General features: G+C 43.5%; 1 protein-coding gene, 1 long non-coding RNA gene and 1 other non-coding gene across 5 annotated transcripts; 2 read left to right on the top strand and 1 right to left on the bottom strand.

The window, feature by feature from the left end:
* The first annotated feature begins 39 nt into the window (after positions 1-39).
* On the top strand, positions 40-12,529 carry LOC133963436 (uncharacterized). Its single transcript, XR_009922943.1, has 7 exons — positions 40-176; positions 2,028-2,214; positions 8,836-8,977; positions 10,268-10,450; positions 10,843-10,933; positions 11,786-11,863; positions 12,280-12,529. It is a non-coding gene; the product is annotated as an uncharacterized LOC133963436 (long non-coding RNA).
* On the top strand, positions 425-496 carry trnaq-uug (transfer RNA glutamine (anticodon UUG)). The gene has a single exon. It is a non-coding gene; the product is annotated as a tRNA-Gln (tRNA).
* LOC133963400 (tensin-2-like) lies at positions 1,244-25,123 on the bottom strand. 3 transcript variants are annotated; one of them, XM_062398251.1, is made up of 27 exons: positions 24,812-25,123; positions 18,997-19,102; positions 18,824-18,861; positions 11,310-11,342; positions 11,145-11,194; positions 10,813-10,996; positions 10,555-10,605; positions 10,303-10,425; positions 10,145-10,209; positions 9,915-9,998; positions 9,710-9,822; positions 9,560-9,620; positions 9,227-9,302; positions 8,828-8,957; positions 7,908-7,973; positions 7,676-7,792; positions 6,119-7,522; positions 5,856-6,006; positions 4,922-5,757; positions 4,670-4,801; positions 4,127-4,219; positions 3,825-3,902; positions 3,558-3,635; positions 3,173-3,341; positions 2,674-2,742; positions 2,343-2,372; positions 1,244-2,160 (listed from the first exon to the last, which is right to left on the bottom strand). In XM_062398251.1, exons 1-27 carry the CDS (start codon positions 24,935-24,937, stop codon positions 2,016-2,018), a joined length of 4,608 nt encoding a protein of 1,535 aa, XP_062254235.1. In that variant the 5' UTR covers positions 24,938-25,123; the 3' UTR covers positions 1,244-2,015. The 3 variants fall into 3 exon arrangements, with proteins under 3 accessions (XP_062254235.1, XP_062254236.1, XP_062254237.1); XM_062398252.1 differs by lacking the exon at positions 2,343-2,372; XM_062398253.1 differs by lacking the exons at positions 18,824-18,861; positions 18,997-19,102; positions 24,812-25,123 and adding an exon at positions 16,218-16,318.
* Between the last annotated feature and the right edge of the window lie 1,970 nt (positions 25,124-27,093).

The following is a 27,093-nucleotide window of genomic DNA, read 5'->3' as shown; positions in this document are numbered from 1 at the left end:
GGCTCGTCACTGGCAGGAAGAAGAAGAAGGAAAGGATGAACGCTGGATGATGTTTGGGAAAGTTCAGTCACTACGAGTCTTTTCTGCGATGGCAGGAGTCTCGGCTGAGACTTCGACTTGTGTGTTTGACTACAGAAGTCTCCTGTCTTCCCACAGGTGGTCGACTTTCTGTACAAGTAGGTGGATGTGTGCGTTAAAAACGAGCCGAGTCTGGTTCCGCGCTGTGACGCCGCTTCTGTCGCGCTACGTTTCGTTATCTGGGTCGGCTTTAGTTAGTTAGCTGACTAATATTGCCGAAACACGGTTAGGTAAAGCTTCATAATCCTGAATTCCACCAAACATGTTGTAATAGAGCGAATGCGTAACACACATCTTCAGGGTGTTGAAAGTACATATTTCTTGAAGTTGAGGATGCACTACACGTGGTCCCATGGTGTAATGGTTAGCACTCTGGACTTTGAATCCAGCGATCCGAGTTCAAATCTCGGTGGGACCTCACCCTTTTGATCTTCTCGATCTGTGCATTTTCAGACATTGGTTTAAATGCACGATACTCTGGTCTCCTCCATTTCTTCAAAGCTGGTGTGAAAGCTGACACTGCAGTTTTTTTTGTTATTCTGAATTTATTTAGGTTTCAGTCGCTTACAGCTCCTGCAAACATGCGTCAACCGATTTTAAACATTGAGGCCTCAAAATGTTCTGCTCGTTTGGTACATTTCTGTTGTAATTTTTCTTCTATCAATTCCTCAGACTTTTTGAAATGCCCAGTCCTATTTGGTCACAACATGTCATTTCAATGTGATTTAACAAACCATTTCAGAACTCCGCATGACAGCTGATTTTCTTTTTACATATTTGATATTGTAAGAATGGGGGGAAATGTCATGATCGACAGCTGAGACTGACTCAGACCTGGTTAACATGGCTTCACCCCCTGATCCCTATTGCGCAGATTCTGGCTCCAAAGTAACATACTCAACTCAAAATGGCAGCATGGGTATCTGAGGTATTTAGGCTTCGTTTCTGGATATTGGGAGAAAGTGGAGAAACGTCCTCCATCTTTATTTAGTCAATAAGGTCAAAACAAAAAGGAAATGGTTACCAACCAGTTGCAAATAAGCACTGAAATATTTGACACAAAGCTATTAAATGATGAAGCACACATTTGTAACTGATGTCCTTTTATTGCTTTAATTTTCTTTTCAAATATGACAGCCTACACCATCCCCCCCCCCACCCACCCCTGAGGCCATAAATATATTACTTCTATTACATAAAAATCCATTATGAAAACATTGTGCTGAAGTCATTTATATAGTGTGTCAGTTTATAGAAAATGCAATAACTCATCAACAAAAAGACATTGATAAAAAACATCCCCTGCTTCCATGGCATTTTTAGTGTTACAAAGTAAAGGGGTTTTGTAGAAAATATTCAATATAAATATTAAAGTCCTGTCCATGACTTTTTTTAATTAACTAATTCTGTGTTCAGGCTAACCTCCCTTTTACTTTCTCATGTGGTTGGTAACCACACTGCATTTAGTTATATCATCTACCTGTCTGGTTTAAATTGTAGGTAGGTTCAGCTTAATAAACGGTCTGATGGTATAAAAGTGTACCGTTATTATTTTCAGTTTTTTTACACAAAATCTTTCATTTAATCACTTTCTTAACCTGTCTCACCCTGCATGAGGAGCAGAATTGCTATTGCCCCACTTTTCATTTAAAACATGACCCTCACATTCTAATCATCTCTCAAGCTTTGAATGTTTATTTAGAGAAACTTAAACACTAAGGACATTGTGGCAAATGGATTGTTGTGCAGTTTGTTGTACATCATATAAACAGTTTGTAACATGAAAAAAAAGGTCAGGTGTTTGAATCTCATTTGGCAAATATTACAAAAATGTTGGCTTTGGCTTATCAAACGATTCCTCTGTAGACTGGCATATAATCTCTTTAGTATGTCTCCCACATCCCCACTAGTCCAGCTTGTCAGATTCCTCTACTCTCTCATCTCCGCAGCTGAGGTCCCAGCATGACTTTGTTGATAAAGTTGACGATGGCGACAGCTGGCTGCTCGGGGTCCATCTCTGCAAACAGGTGACAGACGTTTTCTGTGGAACTGCCCGTCCGCCTGGCCACAAAGCCGAACATCCTGCAGAGAACAAGCAGACGAGTTGGAGAGTAAAGAGATGTTGGAGAGTAAAAGGTATTTGACACTGAAAAAAACCCCAGAGTAGAATATCAGATTGTTGTGAGTAATCGCCATGCAAAGTAGCACAATTTATAGCTGATATCACACAACCAAGAAGAACACACAGAGACACAAGCACTTACTTGCTTGATGTGCTATCAGAATTAGTCCACCTGAAGCACGGGCACCCAACAAGACATAGAGACAAAATGCAGGAAGACATGAATAACAAGGACAAGGAGACTCTTTTATCAAACTAAGCAACAACTGGCACTTCTCATACTCATTCCCTTCTCAGAGTAAACGAAAACAGACGAGCAGATAACAGACGGAGCTTATATTTATAAAATATAAGTCAATACAAGATGAATGCTGCAGCAGCAGAAACCAAACGTTTATTACAAAGATAATCAGCAGCAACATGTTCAAGCACAGGTTTGTTTTTTATTCGACTCAAAAGGGTTAGTTTTTTACCTCTTGTCTTGGGGGTCAAGGCTGCTGAAAGTGACAGTGTTGATTGGGTAGTGTCTCCTGAAGAACAGTCTGCCAACAACGATAACAAACATTATAGCTCATCTGTGTGTGGGTTTAGTTTTATGAACACTATCTGATAGGTTTTCTGTCAAACTGTGTCCTGCACCAGAAACTTGATGCAATGACAAAAAAACCTGTTTAAATGTCAGGTAGATACTGGCTCACAAGTAGGATGGGGTAACAAAAAACAATATCAATATAATTTTCACTGATTGCAATATGAAAAAAGTATAATATATATAGGATATTATGCGTATAAGATAAGATAAGCCACGATAATATGAGCTTTATTGATCCTATGATGGGGAAATTCACTCGTTACAGCTACAGCCACATTTATCCTGACATTTATCGATATCGACTGATATGAACATTTTTATCTTGATATCATTTTTAACCAGCACCACTACCAAGCAAGGCTGTTGTGTCTGAGATGCACCTTCTTTTGCTGTCTGTCAGAGTGATCCCCTGAGAGGACACTTTAAAGTGGACCACCGTCGCCACTGGACGCAGGCTCAGAGCCAAAGTGCACTTGGTTGCCTTGGAAACTGCCTCCGGCCCAGTCAGTGATTCGGTTTCCACTGAGTTCAGGTAAAGCACGTTGCAGCCTGGGTTAACAAGCAGATTTGAAAACTTATATAAGTCACATAAACATACAGTACAGTGTGTTTGTTATACTGGTCAGTGCTACATAAATATGAGGCCTCAGCGGTCTCTGTTGGTCAAATGAAAGAACTGCAACCACCACTCAACATGTGATTCAGCATCTGTCGAAGTTCATCCAACAACAGAATCACCAAAACCTAAACAAGCTCATGTAATACCTGCTCCTTGTTTGAGGAGGTCGGCTGCTGTCCTGGTGTTTGTGGCACTCTGCGTCTCTTGAAGTTCCCCGACCAGATCTGAAACATCAGAGTCTGTTAGATAACAGCACTGTCTCAATTATTGAGGATCCAGACTGTAGATAATGTAACAACCTACTAGGCTTTGAAAGGAAGTCATTTATATGTTCTCTTGTAGTAAATGTATCTGAAAAGATCTGAAATTTGATTTTGATTGTAAAAGCAATGTATAGATGAGACTGATTGGACCTCTTTCTGGGATGCGGAGGGCACAGGGTAGAGAGATGGGTGTAATTGAATGCTGGTACACCATGGCAGATAAACTTCCTGCAAAAGAAAAAGTCAAAGACAGAAAATACGTCACAAAATATATATTTTGTATGCATGTATATAGTACTGAGTAGAAATAGGTAAAGAATAGAAAATAAGGGTCTGGGAAGGAAGTAACGTTTTTCTAGTTCTTACTGGTGAAGACTCTCGGTGTCAGTATCTCATACAGAACTAAATATGTGAAACGCATTATGGCAGTAAGCGTCTACCACATAACTGACCGAAGTAAGACTCGTTCTGACAGCCCTTGATCTTCACTCCTCGTGGCCCAGTCTCGATGAGGAAATGTCTCACCAGCTGTTCCAGAGGATCCCCTGGGTGAGAGGAGAGAGGCAGAGATGATGAAAAGATAAGGCTAACGTGTCTTTAGGATGCATGATTCTGTTTGCAATAGAAGCCAGTGACAACATAAACCATATTGCCACTGCTTTTGTTTTTCATTTCATGCAGGAACAGATAAAGAGACGTACATGAAATGGTTTGATCCATCAGTAACATTTGCTGTTTGATTGCATGAGAATAATGAATATATTTTGGTAACTATGTCTTACATAGGAGGCAAATAAACAAGGTAACATTAATTTGTCCCCCATTTGTTATGATTCATGTGAAAATGTTGTTGGGAAAACCATAGGCACTTAGAGAACTGAATGTGTGAATGTGATTTGTTGCCGCTTGATTGAATTTCAGGAAACCTATTAGGCCTCGGTGGAGGTATGAGCCTTTTACCGAGTGCCTTCCTAGTACTAACAATACATTCTTACCTTTGCTGCCATTGATGTTGGCATTAGGCGGGGGGGTGGCCACTTTGAGGGCCAGACCATAAGCCCCCTGGAAGGAGTTACTGTCTCTGATAAGAAAGGTTCCTGGTTCCTTGTCCTTCAACACAGCTATAGCTATGGTAGAGAGCACAGGTTAGAAGGAGGGGTGGTGTAAAATAACTCTCCAGTAATTACAGAAGACTGGATTACATGGTAATGATAAATACAACCATTCATTTTCTCAACAATCCTCACCTTGGTCTCTGGAGATGCCTGGTTTGTACCAGTACTTGGAACTATCCTGGACAAACTTAGCATTAACCCTGATGTCTGCCTCGTCCTTGTAACTACACTGTGCAGACCCTCGTCTCTGCTGTCCCTCAGCGGAGGAGAAACTCACATGGTGTGTTGGGGAAGGAGCTGAGGAGAGTCTCAGAAGAGAGTTGTGTGTGTTCAGGGACCCTGCAGAGGAGGAGAGGCGTTTCTTCTCCGGGAGTGGTGGCTGGATGGCGGGGATAGTGACTGCAGTGTACCCCGTGTACGGGACATGGGGGACATTCAGTATTGGATAGTAATAGGACGCTAAGGGAAATGTGGGTGTGTTATAACCGTCAGGCACAGGTGATGGAGGTTTGTTGTCAGCTGAGCTGTCTCTGTCTGGAGTAAGTCTATGGCCCATGTCTGTCGCAATTGGGGAGTGCTGGGGAGAAGACTGCAGCTCTGGTGAGCCAATAAGAGAATTTGGGGAAGTGGTGGAGGGGCTAGAACTGAGACTGGCAGACGGGTTCACAGCTACACTATCGGATGGAGTATCGCTGGGAAGAGCAGCACCATTGAGTTGCATTTGGACTGGAGTGATGATGACAGCAGTGTAACTTGAAGTATTTGACTTGGTAGATCCCTGGGTGCTTCCTGTGATCTTGGCTGCACCATCAGAACTTGCTATCGGCTCAATTGACGACTCTGATGAGAGTATAGATATGCTAGAAGTTTGTGTTTCTGTTGGTGTTGTGCTTGTTTTGTTAATATTTGTGTTGGGTTCTTGCTCTGCGGGGGTTTCTTGGCTTTGAGGAGGGCTGTCAGCTGTTACACTGGGGACAAACCATGAGAAAATTAGATAATTAACCGCATATATGGATAAATGTCATTTTAAGTATGAGTAGGAATCCAAAAAGGAGGTATAACCCACCTGTCTTCAGTGTGTGTGGGGCTGCTGCTACCAATTATTGTGTAGTCATGATCAGAGTCCTGTCCAGGGGTGCTTGATGGGCCAGTAGAGTCTGATTTACCCTCTGAATCCTGGGAGACGTCATCCTCTGCATCTGTTTTTGCCTTTTCCACTTTGAGAAGCGAGATGAAGTAAGATGATTTTATCAGTAATAACAAAACAATCAGCAAAACGTGTGAAATAAGAATTTAAATAAAGCAATTCTCACTGTATCCCTCATTCACCTTCAGCACGCTGCTGTTCTCTGGACTTGGACTGCATCTCAGGCAGCCTGCCTCTCCCAGGAGACGGGCTTTTAGCAGGTAGAGGCGAGGCCGATCCAGAGTGGTATCCCGAGACGTAACCCCGGCTCTCGTGGCTCTCAGCTGGGGATGACTGATGAGAGCAGGGGCAGGAGTGGCGGGGTGGAGGAGGGGTGTGGTACCCACTGCTGGCTCCATCCCGCACGTCCACCAGAGACTGGGGACCGTGGTAGGTCTGGTGTGGTGCGTGGCCAAATCTCGGCTGCTCCTGGTTTGGACCCTGATCCAAAGTGGAGTGGCAGACCCGGAACACAGGGGTGGGTGATTTGCTCTGCCAAAACTCTGAATCTCTCACCACCTCCCATGGATTTTCGTTTTCCCACAGCGTAGGCACCTCTCTTGTTTGTTGTACCCCTGCTCCTTGGGACCAGTGCGGGCTCTGTATTTGGTTTAGGTGAAACGGGTGGAATGTTCTGACTGAGTCGGACTGGTGCTCTCGCCTGCTGGAGCACTCTCGACAGAGGCAACCAGAGGACGGTGTTTGAGAGCTGAAGAACATTTCCCTGTAAGGGCTGGAGGGCAGTGACTGATGGGACAGATGAGTAGACGGGCTGTGGTTGGAATAATGGAAGAAGTGACACTCCTCCGCATGGCAGAGTCTGTTGCTGGGAGGGAGGGAGTTGCTGTGTGGGTGTGTGTGGTCAGGGGGAGAATAAGGGTAGTAGGGCCTGTGGAGACAGGGCAGGGGTGGGGGCGGAGGTGGTGGTGGATGTTCCCATGGTAAGTCTGGTAACAGATGGGCACTGTGGCGATGGCAGAGTTCCATATGAGCTAAATTTGTGGGAGGGGACACAGATTTGGTTGGTAAAGCAGGCAGCGTTTGACTCTTTGGATGAGTCTTAATGCTGTTGCAATGTCCGAGGCAATGACCATTAGAAAGGCAGGGCCCTCTCTCCCTCTCCCACCCCAAATCGCCACACTTTGGTTTTCCACGACCATAACAAGAGTGCTCTCGCCTCAAACCTCCTGAACTTACAGGCTCTCCGTCATCTAAAATAGCCGTCTCCCTGTCCTTTTCTTTCCCTCGCGTCTTCTCTCTTGCTCTGTCTTCCCCATGTCCACTCCTCGATGCACATTCAGTGTTTTCTCTTTCAGGGCTGTTTGTGGATGGAGAGGCATCTTGCAGATGATCAGTGGGTGGTGAAGAGCGACTGGAGTTACTGGTGTAGCTGGGAGGCGGGGGCTGGCTGGGAGTTTGGGGCTTCACTGTTGGGCTACTGCTGAGGCATCCGTTGGTAGACGCTGGTGAAGCAGGGCCGGGCCCACGTCTCTTCCTCACCTGTGCGTACAGACTGCCGTCCAGAGGACCCTTTGTATGACAGATATCTGGGTGAAAGGAGAAGGGAGTGTGAGAAAATGCATAAACCTGTGGGTTGGGTTAAGAGTCAGGCAAGCTGTTACTATGGTTAAGGTTAGAGGTCATAGTGTGTGTGTGTGTGTGTGTATATGTGTGTGTGTGAGTATGTGTGTGTTTCTTACTCTCCATGCTGTCCTGGTGATGCAGGTTGAAGTTCTCATAAGAATCCCATCTGACCACAGGGTCTGAGGTCTTATAGTCCACTTTGATAGAGGCATCATTCTGACGGCATTCTCGACCTTGAAAAACAAACGTAATGATGTGACGCACATGAAGATCAAATAAAGAAAGCAATCAGGAGCTTAAAATGCAACACAAGATGCAGTGTGAGAGAAGCAAAATTATAATATTCACCTTTCATTTTTTCTGGCCCATTAGAGAAGATGAAGTCGACTGTGGCATCGGGAGGGAACCTGTCATCTATAAACAGACGAATATACAGGCAGACTAAAATACCCAGAACAGAGAGAGTGCTACAATGATAAGACAGGACATGAGTCAAGTAAACAGAGCACGGCGCTTCAAAGAAACGCACCAGCCCAGATTTATTTTTACTTTCATGCGTGAGTGTGGGTAATATCATTTATACATTGACAGCACAGATCCCTTTGAGCAACTGTCAGGAGGCTGCTGCTTACTGAGCCGGGTTCAAGAATTTGTCTCATGTGATGTTACAGTCATTTGCTGTTTGTTTCAAAATGCCCCACAGTGGATTTAAGTGGCTCTTGAATTGTATTGATATCTTAACAGCAGAAATGTACATATTTCCAATTGTTCATTACTATGTTTAGATTCCATATCAATAGTACACTGTAGTATAATGTATTCTACTTCAATGATATAATGCTACAGTTAACTATAGAGGCCATATTTTCATAGCTACTCAACCCATTTCCACAAAACTTGCAGGAAGAAGGGTTAATGGGCCAAGGAAGAACTTATTCACTGATTTCCCAGAGAATATTTCATTGATCATGATGGGAAATTGGATATAGTTAGGGGACTGATGTCTATGAGTTTGTGGAATTCTGTGCCTATCTAAATAAACTTCTGGATCTAGCAGATAGGGTTTGGTAGGGCGATATGCTTTCTCAGGATCTTAATGTTGATAATCCTTGGTGCCGATCTGGACAAAGGTGAAGAATCAGGAATTGTGCCATTCTAGTTGATGACTAAACTTTTCTCTCTAATCTCTCCTGTGATTCCTTCACGTCTGTCCAAACCGAAACTGACTTCTCAGTCCCTGCATTTCCAAATCATCCTCTATTTTATACCTGTGCAGGCCACGTCCAGTTCAGTCTTGCCAAACCACAGCTGGGCTCCGTGCACGGTGCAGGTGTGAAACTGGACTCTGAAGAGCACCTCCCTCTCTGCTGCTTGACTCCGCCGGTGATAGCACTTCACCTGCAGAGAAGGAGGCATGTGTGAGTAACAGAGCTATAAGTGTGATATTACCTCATCATCTTTGAAAATAATCAAGCATGTTATAAAGTTCTAAAAGTGTATTACAGACCGGACAAAGAAATGTATGTAAAACTGAATGCAATAAGCAGGTATTGGGTAATAGCAGTAGATGTACTGCAGTTTATAGGATGTGCGTATATACCTAAGATTAGAATCAAAGTAAGATTTCTAATTAGAGACAAACAGTTCACAAGAGGCTTTTTTCTCACCATAATGTCTCCCTTTAATAACAGTGCAGGCTCCATAGTCACACACAGCTTCCTCGCCCTGGAGCTCTGAGGATCACTGCACACACACACACAGTGTTAAAAAACACAGCCACAGAACCATATATAAATCCAGTCAAAAACATGTCTCAGTCGAGTAAAACACTGGCAAACAACATTCACTTTAACATAAGCACAGACCAGCCTACACCTAAACACAGACACCGGCCTGTATAGACAGCATCTGTCAAAGGGACAGAGGGAGGGAAAGACGTCTGCCCACAGAACATGAACCTAAAACCCAGGGGTACAACCCGCAACTGACCATGTACTTACTAGACGCCTGAGGTGTAGACCAGCTGTAGAGACTGATAGATCTTCAGGAATGGAAAGAACCCTACAGAGAAAATTAAGATGAGATTCTTTTGCCTTTGACATTGTTAAACACCTTCTGTTCACACAAGCCTTAGTTCGTATAACACCGACCTCCTCTGGTCTGGAAGTTTGGTAACGAGGGAATGATGATCTGGTGGAGGAACAGAGCACTGCTGTTCATTTTGATGGTGCCTGACAGCAGGCCGCTAAAGTAGTAGATGTACCTGAAAATACATGAGGTGAAGAAACAAATGTGATGACAGCAGCTTCGCAAGAAGTGGTGTATGGAGGAGAAGGAGGAGGAAATATGTCCGACCTGTTCTGAGAGGGCTGTAGCGAGGAGGACACTTTGTCTTCGCAGAACTTCCTCATGGCCAGTGTGGTGAGAGCCTGGTCCGCTCTGTGGATCCCAAACACACACGTATTAATGAATCTTATACAGATTTGTGTTAGAAAAAAGATACAATGTACAAGGTTGGGATTGATCGGATGGTGGATAATTGATTTTTACACGTGTCTTATCACATTAGTAATAATAGAGATTACCCAGCGGATATCTTGCTGTAGTGCATGTAGGCCGACACAATCACCCCCGTCTTCCCTTTGTTTCCCTGTCAGAACACAGATCAGGATAACTATGATGTTGTTTTTTTTCCTCCACTTTAACAGCAAACTAAGTTGATGAGGATTCAGGCTGTATAAACCTTGCAGTGGAGGACCACTACATTACTGGGGTCAGAGGTCAGCCAAGTCTCCATTGCCTTACAGACGGCACAGATCCTGTCCAAGGGTGGGGCGTGAAGATCAGGCCAGCCGTAGTCCTGCACCTATGAAGAAGCAGAGGAAAATACAGTGAGTTTGTTAAACTCGTCAATACGAAGTGATCTCATAGTTTATGCATCTCATTAGTGTCTCAGTAACATGTTATCTTTTCATACAGATTTCTAAATATGTACCTTTTGGTTTAGTTTGGTGATGTCATGTCTCTTTTCTGAAAAATTCAGTAGCTGAAAAAGGCAGATATATGTTAGATTTCAGAAGATATCACACATAAAACTTCTCAAATGTAACAATCTGAATTTTTACCCTTAAAAACTCTTAAAAACATTACAATATTAAGTGTTTGAATATGTTTACATAGGTCTTGTTTCCGTTGCAGCCATTATTACATTTAATCCTTAAACGATGCAAACCACTTCAGTTTGATTACTGACCAGAAACTTGTCTTGGTGCTTGGATTTCAGCATAGAGGCCACTTCCTGGAGGTTCCTGCGGTAGCGCTGTTCCTCCAGGTCTGGCAGGAAGAAGACGGAGATGATCCTCTCTGTGATGTAGGTGAGGTCAAAGTCGTAGTGGCGCTCCATCACATGCTCCATCACTTGCTCCACACTTTTACTCCTGGACATTGAGAGAAGTTGTGCTTTCAGTGCAGCCAAAACATCCATTAGGAGATAAGATTGTTAAGCTCTGGGTCCATAATGTTGATTTTACTTCTATTTTTCACATATCAAATATAATTTACTTTCGTTTTGTTGATTTGTCTTACCTCGGTAAGGAGCCTCTTTTCTTCTGGGATGTAGATTTAGTGGAACCTCTCTGAGAAACAAATGTTAAAGAGTAACTATGCTGCAGTTATTGATCACTGTATTGATCACTTTATAAATTACCATTGATTTAAACTACTTTCTAACAAGTGCATGTACACATTTACCAGATCTGATGTTGCGGTGCAGGTGGGAGACACCTGAAAGGAAGACAGGAGAATATGATTAGTTTTTCCAGCAGCCACACAAACCTATGCACACACATACAGACACACAAACACACACTGGGACTGAACCAACACACGCCAGGTCATGTGTTTGGTTTAATGCTCTTGGTCCATCTCCAGCAGCCCAAATTAAGAAATGGAGGGACAGAGGGAGGGATGAAGAGCTGATGGAGAGGATGGTGAGATCCGTTCCTACTCTCCTCCTGCAGCTGGAGCTGTCAGCACTGATTCTCATTCCACATGTCACATTATTTCAGACACAGACACACACAAAATTCTCCCTTCACACACTGTGGAACAACCAGCTGGTTTGAAATGTGTTGACCAGACATTAGAAAAGCCGAAGTCCTCAGAATAAAGTGAGATACTCAATAAAAATGATTGATTGTGTTTTTTTCTTTCTTTGTCTCGTAAAGAAGATTGAGTTGGGAGAGATTGATCGAGTTTACTGGAGGACGACTCGACATGTGGCGTGCAGTTCTTCTTCTCTGCTGGTGAGCCAACAGCCAAAACCACAGACACACGTAAACAGAGAGAGAGAGAGAGGTCATGCAAACAGACTACAGCCAATATGCTACAAATAGACCTGATCAGGTTTCTGTGGCTTCCTCTGCTCTTGATTGTTTGTCATGAGGATAATTGAGCTATAGTGATGTGTGGGGAGAAAGTGATATGTCAGTCGGGGCATGTGTTACTTTTTCGTGCTCATTTGTTGGTGTCACAAGGTAAAGTCAGTAATTTCTGATGAAAACATCAAGCTTACCAGTACAACAAAAAAAATTAAGGAAATGAGCCAAGAAATGGTTTCAAACATTCCGTATTACGGCACAGTTACATGTATATGTGCGCTGGCTGTAAACCTTGGCAGGTGACATCTTGTTAACCTTTGACCTTTGAACCATCCCACAAGGATGACTGACAGCTGAGCTGCCCTCCTTGGCTGAGTGCTGGCCCGTGCTGACAGGTGTCAGACAACAGGTTAACAAGTCAAATGCCTGACAATCACAATGATCTATGACTGAAAAGCCCCCAGGACAACAACAGCAGTCAGGTAGTTATGTACTGTGGTAAAGAAAAGACAAATTTTATACCTTCTTCCATTCAGATCTTCTATTAGATTAAATCACTACTTTGTAAACTGTCCCAGCTCTGACACTCAGAATAACTATCAAAATAGAATGTAATAAACTTAAATGCAGCTCAAAGTGATTCCCAAGTTTTTCGGTTCCATCTCCAGCAGAATTTAATTTTGGGGTTGTTTTATTTCCTCTGACAGTTGAGGTTGATTTTTTTTTTTTGGACTGTGTTCAGTGGGTACAGAACGTCATCATGCCAACATCAGGACAAAACTGAGTCAACCAATAATTCATTAATTTTAAAACCATGCTGTTTAACACATACCATTTCTTTCTGTAAAGATACAGAATAGGACATATGCATCTTCAATTTACTGTAAGCAAGATCACACAAAAACATCTCGACAGATTATCCTGAAGCTCTGGAAAGGTGTTATGAGTTAGCAAAGAATCCATTAAGTATTGGTGTGGATCAAGAATTTTGTATCACTCTCTTTAACACTGCGAGATTTCCCAGGAATTAATTAACTGATCTAGATCAATACAGTCAGGCACATTTAAGGAAGTTGTATTTATATTTATAAACGTGTGTGCAGCTTGATTAAAGGCGACTTTTGGGCCTTGTGAGAGATATTCTAGTTTAGCACTTGTTTTAGTGCTGTGTATTCCCAAAAACTAGACACAATGAAGCTGTCTTTGTTATAGAACACACAGAGTTGGTGATACATGAAATGGAGAGAGGGGGCCACAGTAAAGGGACATTAACAGACACGTGATCTACATAGGAATGAGTTAAAGGAGGAGTGCAGAGAAAAGGACAAGCTGTAATTGGTTACAACACAGCAACATATGCTGCAGATGGAAGTGGACTGGATGCCTGGTGTGTTCAGTGATTGGGCTCGCCTTGTTCCTCAAGTGCACTTGTCATTCCTCCTTTTCGTTCCTTGTCTGTGGAATAAATGTGAAACTGCAGAAGCAGCCACTGGACTTTGCTCTGCAAGAAGACAGCTGTTGCTTGCTACATGATAACCTGGTTCAAGAAGAACAAGGGAAAGCAACTAAACAGCCCAGACAACTTGTCTTCAGTCAGTCCCTGAAGCAGGAATATGAAGCCACTGTCACCAGACAGTTAGCTTAGCTTAGCATAAAGTGTGTGTGTGTGTGTGTGTGTGCGTGTGTGTGTGTGTGTCTGTGCGCGCGCCAAACTGGGATACAAACAGGGAATCTTCTTATCTGATCGGGCCAAGCTAATTTGACACGAATCTGCTCTCAGCCTTTAGACTTCTTCCTTGAGAGGTTCCTAGCTGTCAGTCCCTTCCACAACACATCGACTGTGACACAGGTCTCAAACGTTCTCTGTGCTTCATCTTGAATCCTTGAATCACTCCTTTCCCAGGGAGAGGAAATCCAACACGGAGCTTTGCCGGAGTAAGTTACGAGGAAGCAGAATATAAATGTGAGAATTAGAGACACAGGCGTAGTCGGTGTGCCATCATAGAAGAACTGACTTTCATTCTGACACTATGTCACGCAGTGGAGAGGGAGAAGTGAGTAAGCTTTTCCATTTCAACCTGGAAAGTACAAAATTAACTATGGCTTGTTCGAAGTTCCATAGTCTCATAAAAAGACACTGATCCACTGAAGTCCACTGAAAGCTAAATAAAACTCTTCACTTATTTTTGCGTAGGCTTTTTATTTTAACCAGGGCAGCAGAGGACAAATTTAGAAGTTTTTTTTTATTTTGGAAAGAGTGAAGGTCCCTCCATTTCTTGTTCCATTATCGCTCTACCTCACAACCTTCTCTCCTCATCTCTGAAGCCTTGTTTCACCATCTTCTACCCCCTACTGCTGCCACTCCCCTCCACTTCCTCCTCTCCTACTACTTGACACCCTCTCCCTCACTTGACTCTCAGCGCCTGTGGACAGGGTAAAGATTTCCTGCCCTGAGATACAAGTATTTGCTCCCCTTGGATAAACAACATCTGATGACAAACAAGCCCTTGATAAGCACCACCCAGAGCTGGGGCAAGTTGCTGTGTAACTGGCCTGGAGAGAAGGAGAGAAGGGGAACAAGAGGAAGCACAGACAAAGGTCTAAAAGCAACAGACAAATTGTCTGGGGAGCCGAGACAGACAGAGCTTAGAAGTAAAAGGGAAGACAGGAAGAGGAAAGAGGAGAGGCAAGCAGAGAGAAAGTGAGAGCGGACGCTGGATGGGAGAGAGATGTCAACAGCTGAACATGCCTGCTGACCACTGACACAGAGCAGAGAGATTTCACTGAGCTATTTTGATAAAGCTCCTTATTTTAGACCAAACGTCTCTCGGAACACTCAAGGGCTCATTTTGTATAATTGTCCATCAGTCATCTCACAAATCCACTTTCTGCCTTTACTGCAGCAGCAGCAGCTCGACAACAGCAGGACAATATGTGTGTGTGTGTGTGTGTTTGTGTGAGTGTGTGTATGTGTGTGTGCATAGTCGTTGTAATACTTCATTACCAAAAAAAAGGACAATAAAGCAGTTAAATTAAATCAACCATGATAGTTATCTGCATCATGCCAGCAGTGGTTATAAAAGGAAACAACAATGTGACACTAATAAGTCACCACCTTAATCAGGTTAAACAGATGTTCAGCTGACGGGATTGTCTGTCCACATCTACCTCAAACGCAGTCCTAGTGTGTTGTTTTGTATTAATCTCTCTATTGACTCTGTTTTTACCTTCCTATTGATCTGCAAGGAGCTAGGACAACACGTTCCCCGTGGAGCAACACAAACAACAGAGAAGGTTGCAAAACATGACTCGCTCAGGGCACCTGATAAAGGAGGAGAAACCTCACAACTTCTGGATAGGAATTGGTGAATTTTTATTAGCAAAAAGTGTCTTGCAACTTTGCAGTAAAGTTCGTTTATCTGCCTTTCCAGCTTCAGTAGCACTTCAGGACAACCTGACAACATTAATATATAAATATGTAGTATACGCATTAACGTGCGCATACAAGCACATGCTCCTTATAGCATCATAATCAATTCATAGATCAGCATGAAACATTAGCAGAACAGCTGGTGTATATGAGCAGGGAACTGTTACCATCTGTTCTTCAGTACACAACATCAACATCCATCAGATGATGATGATAGGAGAGCTCAGCTGAGTGTGTCGGCAGTGCAGCCATTTGTCTCTGTCAGGTGCCCTTTTGGACAGAGATGATATGCACTACATACAACACAGATGGTGTATACACAGCGTTGGAATAGACCCAGTGAATAGATGCTGCAGGAAATTGCATTGTGACATCACATCATTCAATCTAACCTCAAAATATATCATATTACCAGGGATGTACAGCATATAGTATGGTATAGAGCTGGGTTGTTGGTTGGCTACCGTTTCTATAATCTGCTGACCTGGACCTAGAGACGAATATCTCATTAAAAAGTAAATCTTCCGAATTCACTCTGTCTCATGAAAAATTAAAATCTGTTTTTTTTTTTGTAGGTCACAGCAGGAGTCTGCACTTCATTTTCTGCACTTGCCTTAATCACATCACACTCAATGAAATCCTTTTTCTTGGCAAATCAAGAGCACCCTGGCCACAGCTTTAATGGAATCATTTGCACAATCACATGCTGCGTTATCGAATCAAACACTGTGGAAAGGGGTTTAAGGACGTTAGATTGCAAGTCAGAAGAAAATTAAAAGTCACAACTGACATGCTGAGTACATAGGAATGAAGTAAACCAAATAAATAGAGCACAGAGCGTGTGTTTACCTCTGAACAAGCAGCTTCAGTCTGTCCCTCTGCCTCTGAGTAGTCCTGTTCACTGACTATCACACACCACCTCCCTCTCTCTCTCTCTCGCTTTCTTACAAACTCTGCTCGATCCCTCTCACGACTCACTTTACCACCCTCCCTCTCTCATGATAACACACACACATAAACACACACACAAACACTGAGCCGGCAGCGCATGCAGCGCATAACTTTCCCCTCTCGCTCTGCCCGTGTCATACGCACAGAGACGTTAAAGCCAGAGTACTTTGCCTCGCACATGTGCAGCACAGCACAGACGTCAATACCCCGCATGCAGACACCGGGCAGCCCTGCACAGTCACAGGGCGCTGATGTCCACTGACCTTTTCAGTGGCCCGAGGCAGAGCGCGAGATGACAAGAGGCAGAATAAAAGTGGCAGCGGGGTAGCGTTGGATGGAGAGATAGTGTTGAGAGGACAAGAGGAATAGAGAGAGATGATGCACAAGGGATGCAAAAAAGAAATTTGGAACTTTAGTAGTGATTGTTATGGAGATGGCAGACACACTGATGAAAGAAATGTTTGAACAGAAGAAAAAGGTGGGAGAGGGAGGGAGGAATTTTGAGACATTGGAAAACGAATCAATACAGAGATTAAAGACGAAGATGATGACAAGAGGAATAAGAAAGAGAGCAATACGTTGACATTTTATGAAGCACATAGAAAAACTGAAATAGCATGACATGAAGCCTTGCAGCCATTATTATTCATACATACCCCCGAAATGGACTGATTACACACACACACACACACACATAAACACAGAATGCCTTCCCAGCTGCTTCTCACTTATTTGTGTCCTCCGACTGATCACCCACTGGAAGGCATCTATGGCACTCTTGTTATTTTCTATATTTACCCGGTCAGACTTCCCCCATGCAGATTGATCATCATCCCGTGTGACAATGTCCACTCGAATCCAAGGCCTCTGCAGCCAGCGAGTTGTTTTGGGCCGTATCGCTGTGGTGACCGGGGGGGACGAGGATGAAAAAAATAATAATCCTCTTTTAATGCATGCTGCTAAGGCACAGCAGCTGGTAGGGCCCAATCATACACCATAACGGTGTGTGCGTGTGTGTTTGTGAGTGGAAGAGGAGGAGGCAGGAACACCAAGCCCCCCCCCCCCTCCTGCTCCTCATAAATCCTGCAGGATTGGATCTGACCTGATGAGCCAAATAATAAAGGCAATGGCCTCTGCGTGACACAGAGCAAGTGTGCAGTGTGTGTGTTTTTTGCTGTTGGACAGTGCATTTACAGCAAGGTCATGACCTCAGTCAGTGTTGTGTGATGCTGAGCTACTCTGAGCAAGGTCACATGAGAGCGGAGGCTGCCAATGCTCTGACATAAGCAGATGTGGACAGAGAGAGAGAGAGAGAGAGAGGGAGAGGGAGAGGGAGGGATCGTCTCTATTGCACAGTGCAATGACAGAGAGTCCCCTCCTGGTGCAAAAACAACAAAGATTAAGCACCTTTAATAAAATCCAATCTTTTGACATGGACACAGTCTGAACTATCAGGGCAACTGTCTGTGGAGAAAACTGTATCTCTGCCTCCTTCACCTCAGGTTTAAACTTATGATATTCTTTCATTTTGCTGCAATATGGTGATGTGAAACAATCGCTCTTGAAATCTTGGAATTTTATCAAATTTTCCTTTAGGGTCATAAAATCATTTTTGCTTATCATTTGCTTTTCAAATGTATTTATATTTCAAATTAACTCATCATCAACTCCCTACTACTTGCTTACTTACAATTGTACTGGATTTGGCTGCAACGCTGTTTACCTCTCAAACTCAAAACATGGACCCCCTGCATCTGCATAGTGAGTGAATGAGTGAATTCTCCTTTTCTGTGAACTATACCTTTAAGGGGGCGGATGCCTTATTTTTTGCCCTTTAGCATTGAGAACAGTTTTAATTTCTTGTGAATTTCTTGAGAAATAATTCATGGATCTTAATGAAAAAGCTAATTTAGGGACTGATGTCTGTGTGTGTGAGATTTGGTGCAGCTCGATTGAATTAAGGTGGCGTGTTGGGTAGCGGCAGTGGCATACGCTCTGCTGAGCGCCATTCTGGTTGATCTCCGATCAGATCACAATGTCCCCAAATTGTTGACCTATTCCTTCCAACCTGCATTTACAAAACATTGTCCTCACTAATCCCTGCCAGCTGTATTCAGGACTGAGAGCTCACCTTAGAATACTCCTCACGCACAATGCTAATGAGAAGTTGTGTGTTATTTAAAATATAGGATATTTTAATAAGAAAAAAACGCATCTAATCCAGCTGCACACTTCATACATCGACTACCTGGGTGCTTGAGGATACTTTGGAGTTGGGGGTGGGGGGGGGGGGTCCTGCTATACCCTGTTAGCACATGACTGAATTAATCATAGTGACCTGGCTGGTTGTTGTTCAGGGGGGAGGCCTTCTCCAACCAGACATCTAGGTCAGTGCACATGGCTTACTGCGCCATGGCTCCCATCACATTAACAACCCAGCCCAACAACCTCGGTCACAGGAGCACAGTCTCCTCAGGTCAGAGGGACATGAATATAACGCTTACCTTTGCTTCACAAGTCTTGTGAACTGCAGCCTTGCAATCTGCAAAGAGAAGGGAGAGAGACGACAAATGTGATTTGACATCAGGAGGACCTGAGGCCTATGACTGTGTGTATGGGTGCTTGCTGTTTCGTGCTCTGGGTCTGCCACCTGACCCAACTGAGTTGTCCCACTCACCCTTGCAGAAAGACCCCGGGTTGTCGATGTTCTGCTTGCACACATCACAGACACGTCTCCTCTTGAAGCTCTTCTCTGTGAAGTCATGGCACCCAGCTTTGGCGAGCTGCAGACACACAGGAGATTGAAATCTGATCATTCACACGCAGCATGAAAACAGGGATTCCAGAGGTGAAGACATTGAATGCTACTGCCAAAGGAAGTCAGAAGAAGGTTTTTAGATGGATCAAAACCCATCAGTCTCTGCATGTCTTTAAAATGTCATGCAATATTTTCTTTGTTTTAGCCATTTTCTTGTCGCTTTCTAAGGCATGTGATCTCAGTGTTGATCCAAACGAAGCACTGGACGCCCACAGTCCCCTGCGTGGCTGCTGCCTGTGTAGATACACTCTGGCTCAGTGACACTGAGGCAGCGTGATCACTGGTGTCCTACGCCTGCTGTTATTTCAGTTAACTCCACTTAAATACCTGGTGGCATGCTACAATATAGTTCATAAATCATACATGAGCTTTTTGTGGGCAAAGCAAGAAAAGAGCCAAAGGTAAATTTGAAACACAAACTTACTCGGTCAACGGTTTCTATGTCTCAAATTGGAAAGTAAGCACACTGACTGTAGACACACACACACACACACATGGATTCGTCTTTTTATAAACCAATACTCAATTCCTCCAGTGAAACCAGAGTAAAGAAATAGGACAATGTTTATATAAAGTTATGCTTATCCCAAAGTGACGCCTTCAGAGCTGCAGTCCACCATTACATCTTTTGCGGCCGAGAGGGCGAGTGGAAACATCAAGTGGGAGGTGGTGTCTGGACTGACTGGTGTGTGTGTGTATGTGTAAGGGGGTGTGTGTGTGTGTGGGGGGTGAGTCAATGGAAGAGAGGTGGAGTGCCACAAACAACATACCTGCTCACGCTGCTGTTTCTTTTTCCTGTTTTCTTTTCGTGACTTAATGCATTTCTCCGGCCTTTAAAAAAACATGTTTTCAGCTCTGGCCCTTTTTTTGCATTTTCCAATCCCTGAGCTTTTCCAAACAGGAGCAGCATTGAATGTTACTCTGAGAGGTGAGGGTGCCTGTTCACCACCTTTTATACACTTTCACAACCAAACACTCACTGACTCTCTGACATCTCTCTCATTTCTCCATCTTGAATGGTGAGTGGAAGAAAACATACACTCAATGTGATGTATTATGAAACAGCCCTGTCTCTCAAGTGGAGCGTATACAGTCTTAATCCTTTATTAATGGGAATGTATAATGTATAATTATGTTTTATGTTGCCCTACCTTGAGTTTATCGTGGTTACATAATATGACCATAATGCGGTGGCTTGGCTCCGACTACAACACACAACAAAACCCAACAGACTTTGTTGACTTGCTTTGTTAAAAACAGTTCATGTTTTTTCCAATAACATTCAATTTATATTTATGTTTGTTTAATCTACTTATAGTTGTACTTTTTTTTTATTTTTTTAACTTTGGGGAGCTATCATATCATCCATCTTTATAAAGCGTACAGTCTATGAGTTTTATGTGCACATTAATGTGTAGGCTGCAGGTGAGGTAGAGAACTTAAGTCTTTTTTATACATGTTGGTGAGCTGTTGGTTTGATAACAGTTAGCAACTAAGCAAGGTAACATATTTTCCAAAATGTCAAACATGTTCTTTAAAATGGAGACAATAGTGACAGTACAAAGGTGGTAGAGTATGATGAGAATAATATCATAAACCATACTTTGATTCTTAAGACGTAAAGAATATTCAAATACTCAATGTTTAAAGTTGAATAAGGGTATGACTTTGTCTATTTGGGTCCGGCAGGGTGTTTCAAATAGTTCAGTTTTTAATGAGTTAAGTTGTGCGTTTATTTTTTGTAATTTTAATGTCGCAATAACCACAAAAACCCCCTCAGTTGTAAAAACTGTGTTTATTTTGGTCACTGACCTGGAGTGACATTCCCATGATGTTGTAGCTATTGATCTTCGAATCAAACCAGCAGAGTAACAAGCCACTGGTCTATTGACAGGTCCTCTGCTGATATGATTGATGGCTGCTGCTATAAACTGAGGCACCCACTTCATTTGATGAATCTGTGATTGTGTTTGTGTTAGAGAGAGAGAGAGTGAAGGGATTTTAAGGAGAGAATTGATGAACCTGACAAAAAGGGGTCAACCAAGGGGAGGAGTGGATCATCAGCCCAACTCACCAGTAAAATTTCAAATGTTATTACATAAGTCATGGAGGGGGAATCGATTCAACTTATGTAATGTTATACAGAGCCGCTGTCCCTTTATAATCCTGACCAGAGTTCAACTGCAGGACAGTCACAACACTGAGAGGTTAGTTAGATCCCACTCATTGTAAAGAATCACTTCTACATCCGGAACAATAAAGCAGCATGAAGTAATGCAATGACTTAGGAGAGAGAGACCAAGGAGAGACAGATGTTGATGTTTAAAATTCCATTTATACAAACCATCCGTGCATCCATCCATCCATCGAATATCTATGCATTAGACTATGAGAGGAAGCCTTACTACGTGGAGCAAATGCACAGACACATGGGAAGAATATCCAGTCCACATGTGAACATTCAAACCATGACAAATGTACATTTGAGTTTTAAAAAAAACCCATAGAACTTAGGTATAGTCACAGTTTTTTGGCATGTCACTATTCAATATTGTGTCGTTTTTCCATGTTCTGGCAGAGTAAAATAAAATCCTCAGTAATATGTCTTTAATAAGTGGCAACTCACTAACACATCCTCTTCATTTACGGCTCATCATTTATGGAGCAGTCCATCTCTATACTCTCTCAAGAGACAAACATCTCAGACAGAAAATGTAACTTTTACTTTTTGGACAAAAAACTTATTTTATGAACTCCACAGTCAGTCCTCAAGATGTTTTATCTTGTAATGCCAGTGTGTTAGTTTGAAGTTGAAATCTTTTGAGAAAGCAGAATGAGTCAAGGGCACCTCTCAGTGGTGAAGCAGTATCAGTGCAGCTCAGGCTCAGGCTCACTAACAGTCAGAACGTATCCGTGCAGATCCTCTTGGTTTCATATTCATTTCTACTGATTCTACTTAAAATATCGTTACTTAAAGAAAACACAAACCTAATTAGATTCTTTGACTTAATTTCCTTAACTTTGAAAACGTAGTTATTAATAGTTGCCTATTATATTCACATTTCACTTTCAACTTGTGTGAGAGCGTTTTCACTTGTATAAACATGGACTCTCTTTCCTATAGTGATTGCTCATAGGTGATAAAAAGAAGGGAATTTCTTGTGTTCTACAAAAAATCAGTACATTAATGACTAACCACAAAATGTGAAGGAGATTTTCGGGTAATTGTCTGTCAAATGAAGAAAAATGAGACGAAAGAGAGTGATTACATTTAAAACCGACACAGATGACATGACTCATGTGTTGTGCGTGTGTTGTTTTTTTTTTTAAGTAGTGGTGTACTGACACTTTTTTTCCAGTGGTTCTTTTCCTCCACTTCTCACTGAGTCGATCCGTGGACAGTGGAGGAGCAGAGGGAGAGAAAACAACAGCAAAACACAAAACATACCACAGGGGAAATAAACAGCTGAATATTCTCAATGAGAAACATTTATGTTGATAATGATAGCATTAGGTTGTCGTTAGATAAACCTGACACTTTGAATCAGTTGTTGAGGATTCTGGACTTTGTAGAAGAAAGTTCAGGGGATCAGGACGTTGTGTCCACCAGCGTTCATGTAGGTTCAGCAGCAGTTTGGTTGAGTGGACGCTCGGTCTCCCGTGACTATCAGCAGGGTTGCAGCATTGCATTGCAGCATTACAGGAACCCCACCCTACCCAGAGTTTTTGCAGCCAAAGTCTGTGTCATTCTCCAAGCATCTCTGACCACTGCAGAGAGCCCGCAGCTCTTCTCACATGGAGACGAGGAGAGGGTCGGACACCAGTGTAGAAGAATAATGGCGTTCTTTATGACTGTGGCTGCACGCGCTGTTTATTAGGTTGAGAGCAGCCGCAGAGGCGGTTTGAGGGTGTTACTCCAAAACAACTCGTATAAACTGATACAGAGCATTTAGAAAAACTATGTGATATAATTACAGTTAGGTGATCCTGATTATTAGTGTTATTACCATGATGATGCACCAAACATACACAAATCATAAATGTAATGGTTCACTGTGCTAATGCCTTGAAATGGTTCAAATATACAGCTGCAACACACATACAGCCACACACACACACACACGCACACACACACACACACACTGTAAATCAACACAGGGTACATGCCTCGTCGGTTTTTTTCAATGACACCTCACAAGTGATGACATGCTGGAGAGCAGGAGTCACAAACTCTAGCTCTTTGTGACACACACACACGTACACACACACAACCTCACACATGATCTGGCTAGGAAGGGACGGGAGCAGGTGGCAGGCCAGGGGTATGTTCCAGTTCTGGCAGGGTATTTATAACCTGCATAAGCAGAGACTGTCACCTCCAAACCCTCGTGAAAATGCTGAGAATAGGTGCGGGAATGACTGTGTGTGTGTGTGTGTGTGTGTGTGTGTGTGTGTGTTTGTGTGTGTGTGTGTGTGTGTGTGTGTGTGTGTGTGAGAGAGAGAGAGAGAGAGAGAGAGAGAGATTATAAACAAGATATAGAAAGAAGAACGCCTGGACAGTTCACATGTATGACACATTTCATTCCTCTTCACTGCAGAGTCCACCCTTTCAGTTGGGACCATTCTGTCATAGTTTGGCAAAGACACACACACACAAACACTAACTTGCATATACACACACACTAACTTGCATATACACACACACAATTAGTACTTCGGGGGATTTGAAGCCACTTGTGATCTGTGTAATGTTTTTGTTCCACCAAGATGGAACATATGACCCTTAGGAGTTCTTTTGCTCTTTGTTTTACAACTTTGACATACAGCATTTCCATGTGTGATTTAGTTTGGCATATGAGAATGCACACATTCTGTTGCGTACCACTTAAACCTCAGCCGCTTTTTATTTTAGACTCTACAAACGTCCTCCAGGGGCTTTACATGTGAAGCAATGCGGCTTGCTCCTAAATCCATGCATGTTCCTAAATAGAGGCAGCAGACTGGGCGACGGCGGGTCGAAACCGGACAGTAACTTAAACCACTTCCTCTTGAACCTTGACTCCTCAGGGACATGATTAACTGCTATCAAGTAGACAGTCGGCCGCTGCGGTGGGAATGTGTTTTTTTCCAACCCCTCTCATTGCTCATCATTCGTTTGTATGACACATTTCTTGCTGAATATTCACACTTGCTCATATCCAAACATTAGCCGCTCATGCAAACCATGTTCGCTGTGCAGGTGTAAAAGGGACCCACAAACACGTTCACACTTCGGTATGCGAGCATGATATGCTTCTGTTCTAAAACACAGAGGACATATTGGAGACAGAACCAATTTGGATCTAATTTGGTAATTTTCTGGATTCTTTTGGTTGACTTCTATGACTCGTACGTGATGAGTGTCGCATCAAATAATTCAACCAAGTCCAGCTCCTCCTCCTGAGTCAAATATGTCCAAACATCCTGGCGCATAGATGTGGTCAAATGGTCCAAGTTTGAAGATTCTTAATTGCCATTGTACAGCTGCAGACAACAGCCCAACAAAAAATGAACTTTACGAGTCAAAGCCAAACTTTTATCTCCAAAATATAAAAGATGATCATGAGCGGCACATGACCTCCAGCAGTGTTAACCAGCATGTTTACATTAAACCAGAGAGCAGGCGTTCACTAACCTCAGCCAGTTGGAGGATTTCAGGATGTACTCCAGGCTCTGCCGTCACAGGGATTCCTCCTGTGTCACCACCAGGCCCATGTGTCTTCATCTGGCCAGTGCCCGGGCTGCTGTGAATGCACCCCATACTTCCAGCGGCCACCTACTTCTCTTCTCAACCTTGTATCCTTGATTTCCTCAGCTCTGATGTGCTTTTGGCCCCAGAAGGTTCGCTCCTCTCCTCCGATCCCACTCCACGTCGTGAAGGGGCCCCTTATGTTGTCAGTGTCTTCTCCAGCATGTTCCCTTCTTCCCCTAGTGACTCCTCGCCACCACCCCCTGCCCTTCTATCTGACAACCCGTCCTGCCTTGAAATCCACTCCAGATAACCCCCCCCCCAGCCCACACGACACCACCAGGACGTGAAACCCAGCACAGACCCTTACCTCCTCACGCACCCTCTCCTCTTACACTCTCCCCCTGTCCCTTTGCTCCCTGGCTTCCCTCACTCTGAAAGCATGCAAGCACACACTCCCCACCTCCCCTCTGTCACCCTCGCCAATACCTCCTTCCCTCCTCTCCAGCCTCTACAGACCCTCAAAAGTCTTGCACGCCGCTCTCTCCTGCTCCGCACTTACAGACCCTCCAGTCTTCCCCTCTCTCTCCTGCTCCATCAGTCTCCCCTTGCTGTCTCTCCATGGGGGAGAAGGGGGCAGCTGTTTTGGCTTGCTGATGTCAGGCCCTTCCCTCTCCCTTGGCTTCACTTCAGCCCCTTCTCACTCTCCTCTTACGCACGGGGGAGTAATCAGATAGAGCCTCTTTCACACACTGAAATTCTCTAGACTCTTGACATGAGAATGACTTGATAGTTTTGATCTCACTTTTCCGGTCTCCTCCCGCCCCTCATCTTGTTTTGTTTTGTTTTTTTATAGTTAACATTCGAGAAAATAGGCCCAAGGTTGAGCCTTTCTTTTGTCAATCAGGATCTCTTATATCACCACATCTGTCCCCGATGTGAAAATCCCAGATGTAATGAACTCCACAGCCGTGACTGATAGGACACATGACACCATCATTAACGTCCTGTCTTTATTCCCTCAGTTGCACGCTGCTGAAATGAAAACAATGATGGGCTCTGTGCTTAAATCTTACATCCTCGCTTCCCTCGTCAAATTCCTTTATACAGTTCTCTCTCTCTCTCTCTCTCTCTCTCTTTCTGTGTGACACATAACTGTATTTCCTCAAACTGGGTTCACCAGACAAAATGCTGCTTTAAGCTGCAGGGTTTTTTAGGGTTGTGAGGGGAAAATCTCCCAACAATAAGCTCTTTCTGAAGCCATGTTTTTGGCCCCCAGTTAGACGATACAAAGCAGCCTTTGGTTTAAATAAAGTGAGACCAATGCTAGCTAAATGAGGTGACAAACCATCGATATGCGGCCGTAACTGAGACTTTTAGCTAAATCAAACCTACCTCTGTGAGAGCGCTCCAGAGTTCTGCAGACGAGTGTAGATGTCCATAATGCACACACACACACACTGATGACATTACAGTGACTTACATTGATTTTATTGGGGCCTAATCTGACCCCAGCAATGAATTTGTGCATTAACCTTAAATTTAACATGAACCTAAATCTAACCTTAAAAACATGTCCTCATCCTTAAAACTAATAATTGACATTATGAGGACTTTCTTCTTGTCCATATGAGGAAGACAAGTCCCCACAATGTTCCTGTGTAAAAAGATTTAGGTCCCTACAACATGAGTAATACCTGGACCACCCCCCCCCCCCCCCCCCCACACACACACACTGGCCTACTGTACTGATTTCACAGGTATATAACCTGTACAGTACTATGACAGATTTTCCTAAGACATCATGTCGGGCTCTAAAGAACAGGCCCTCCCACTCGGGTTGGGAATTGAAGGACCCTCCTGTGTGAATCAGCTGCTCATTCATGTTAACAGGGGTGGGTCAGTGGGGGGTGAAACACACCAAAACTCCAGGATTCCGCCGTTTTATTCACTGAGACAGTTTGTTACCTTGTAGTGACGCAAAAAGACTTTGATCCAAAGATCGGCTCAAATGCAGGACCCTGCTGTGTAGAGACAAAACGTTGGGACAGTTTCCTGTGTGCATGCTCGCTGCTCGACTCCAGGGCGGCCGATGACTGTTGGTCCATCAGCTGCTTTGTTTCAGACTGAAATATCACAACAACTATTCATGGTTTTTCAATGAATTTCTCTGAAGAGCTTCATGGTTCCCAGACGATGAACCCGTCTGACTCTGGTCATCCCAATTG

The sequence above is a fragment of the Platichthys flesus genome, chromosome 2 (assembly GCF_949316205.1).
Source record: "Platichthys flesus chromosome 2, fPlaFle2.1, whole genome shotgun sequence".
Classification (NCBI taxonomy): domain Eukaryota; kingdom Metazoa; phylum Chordata; class Actinopteri; order Pleuronectiformes; family Pleuronectidae; genus Platichthys; species Platichthys flesus.
This window is presented reverse-complemented; position numbering and strand designations above follow the sequence as displayed.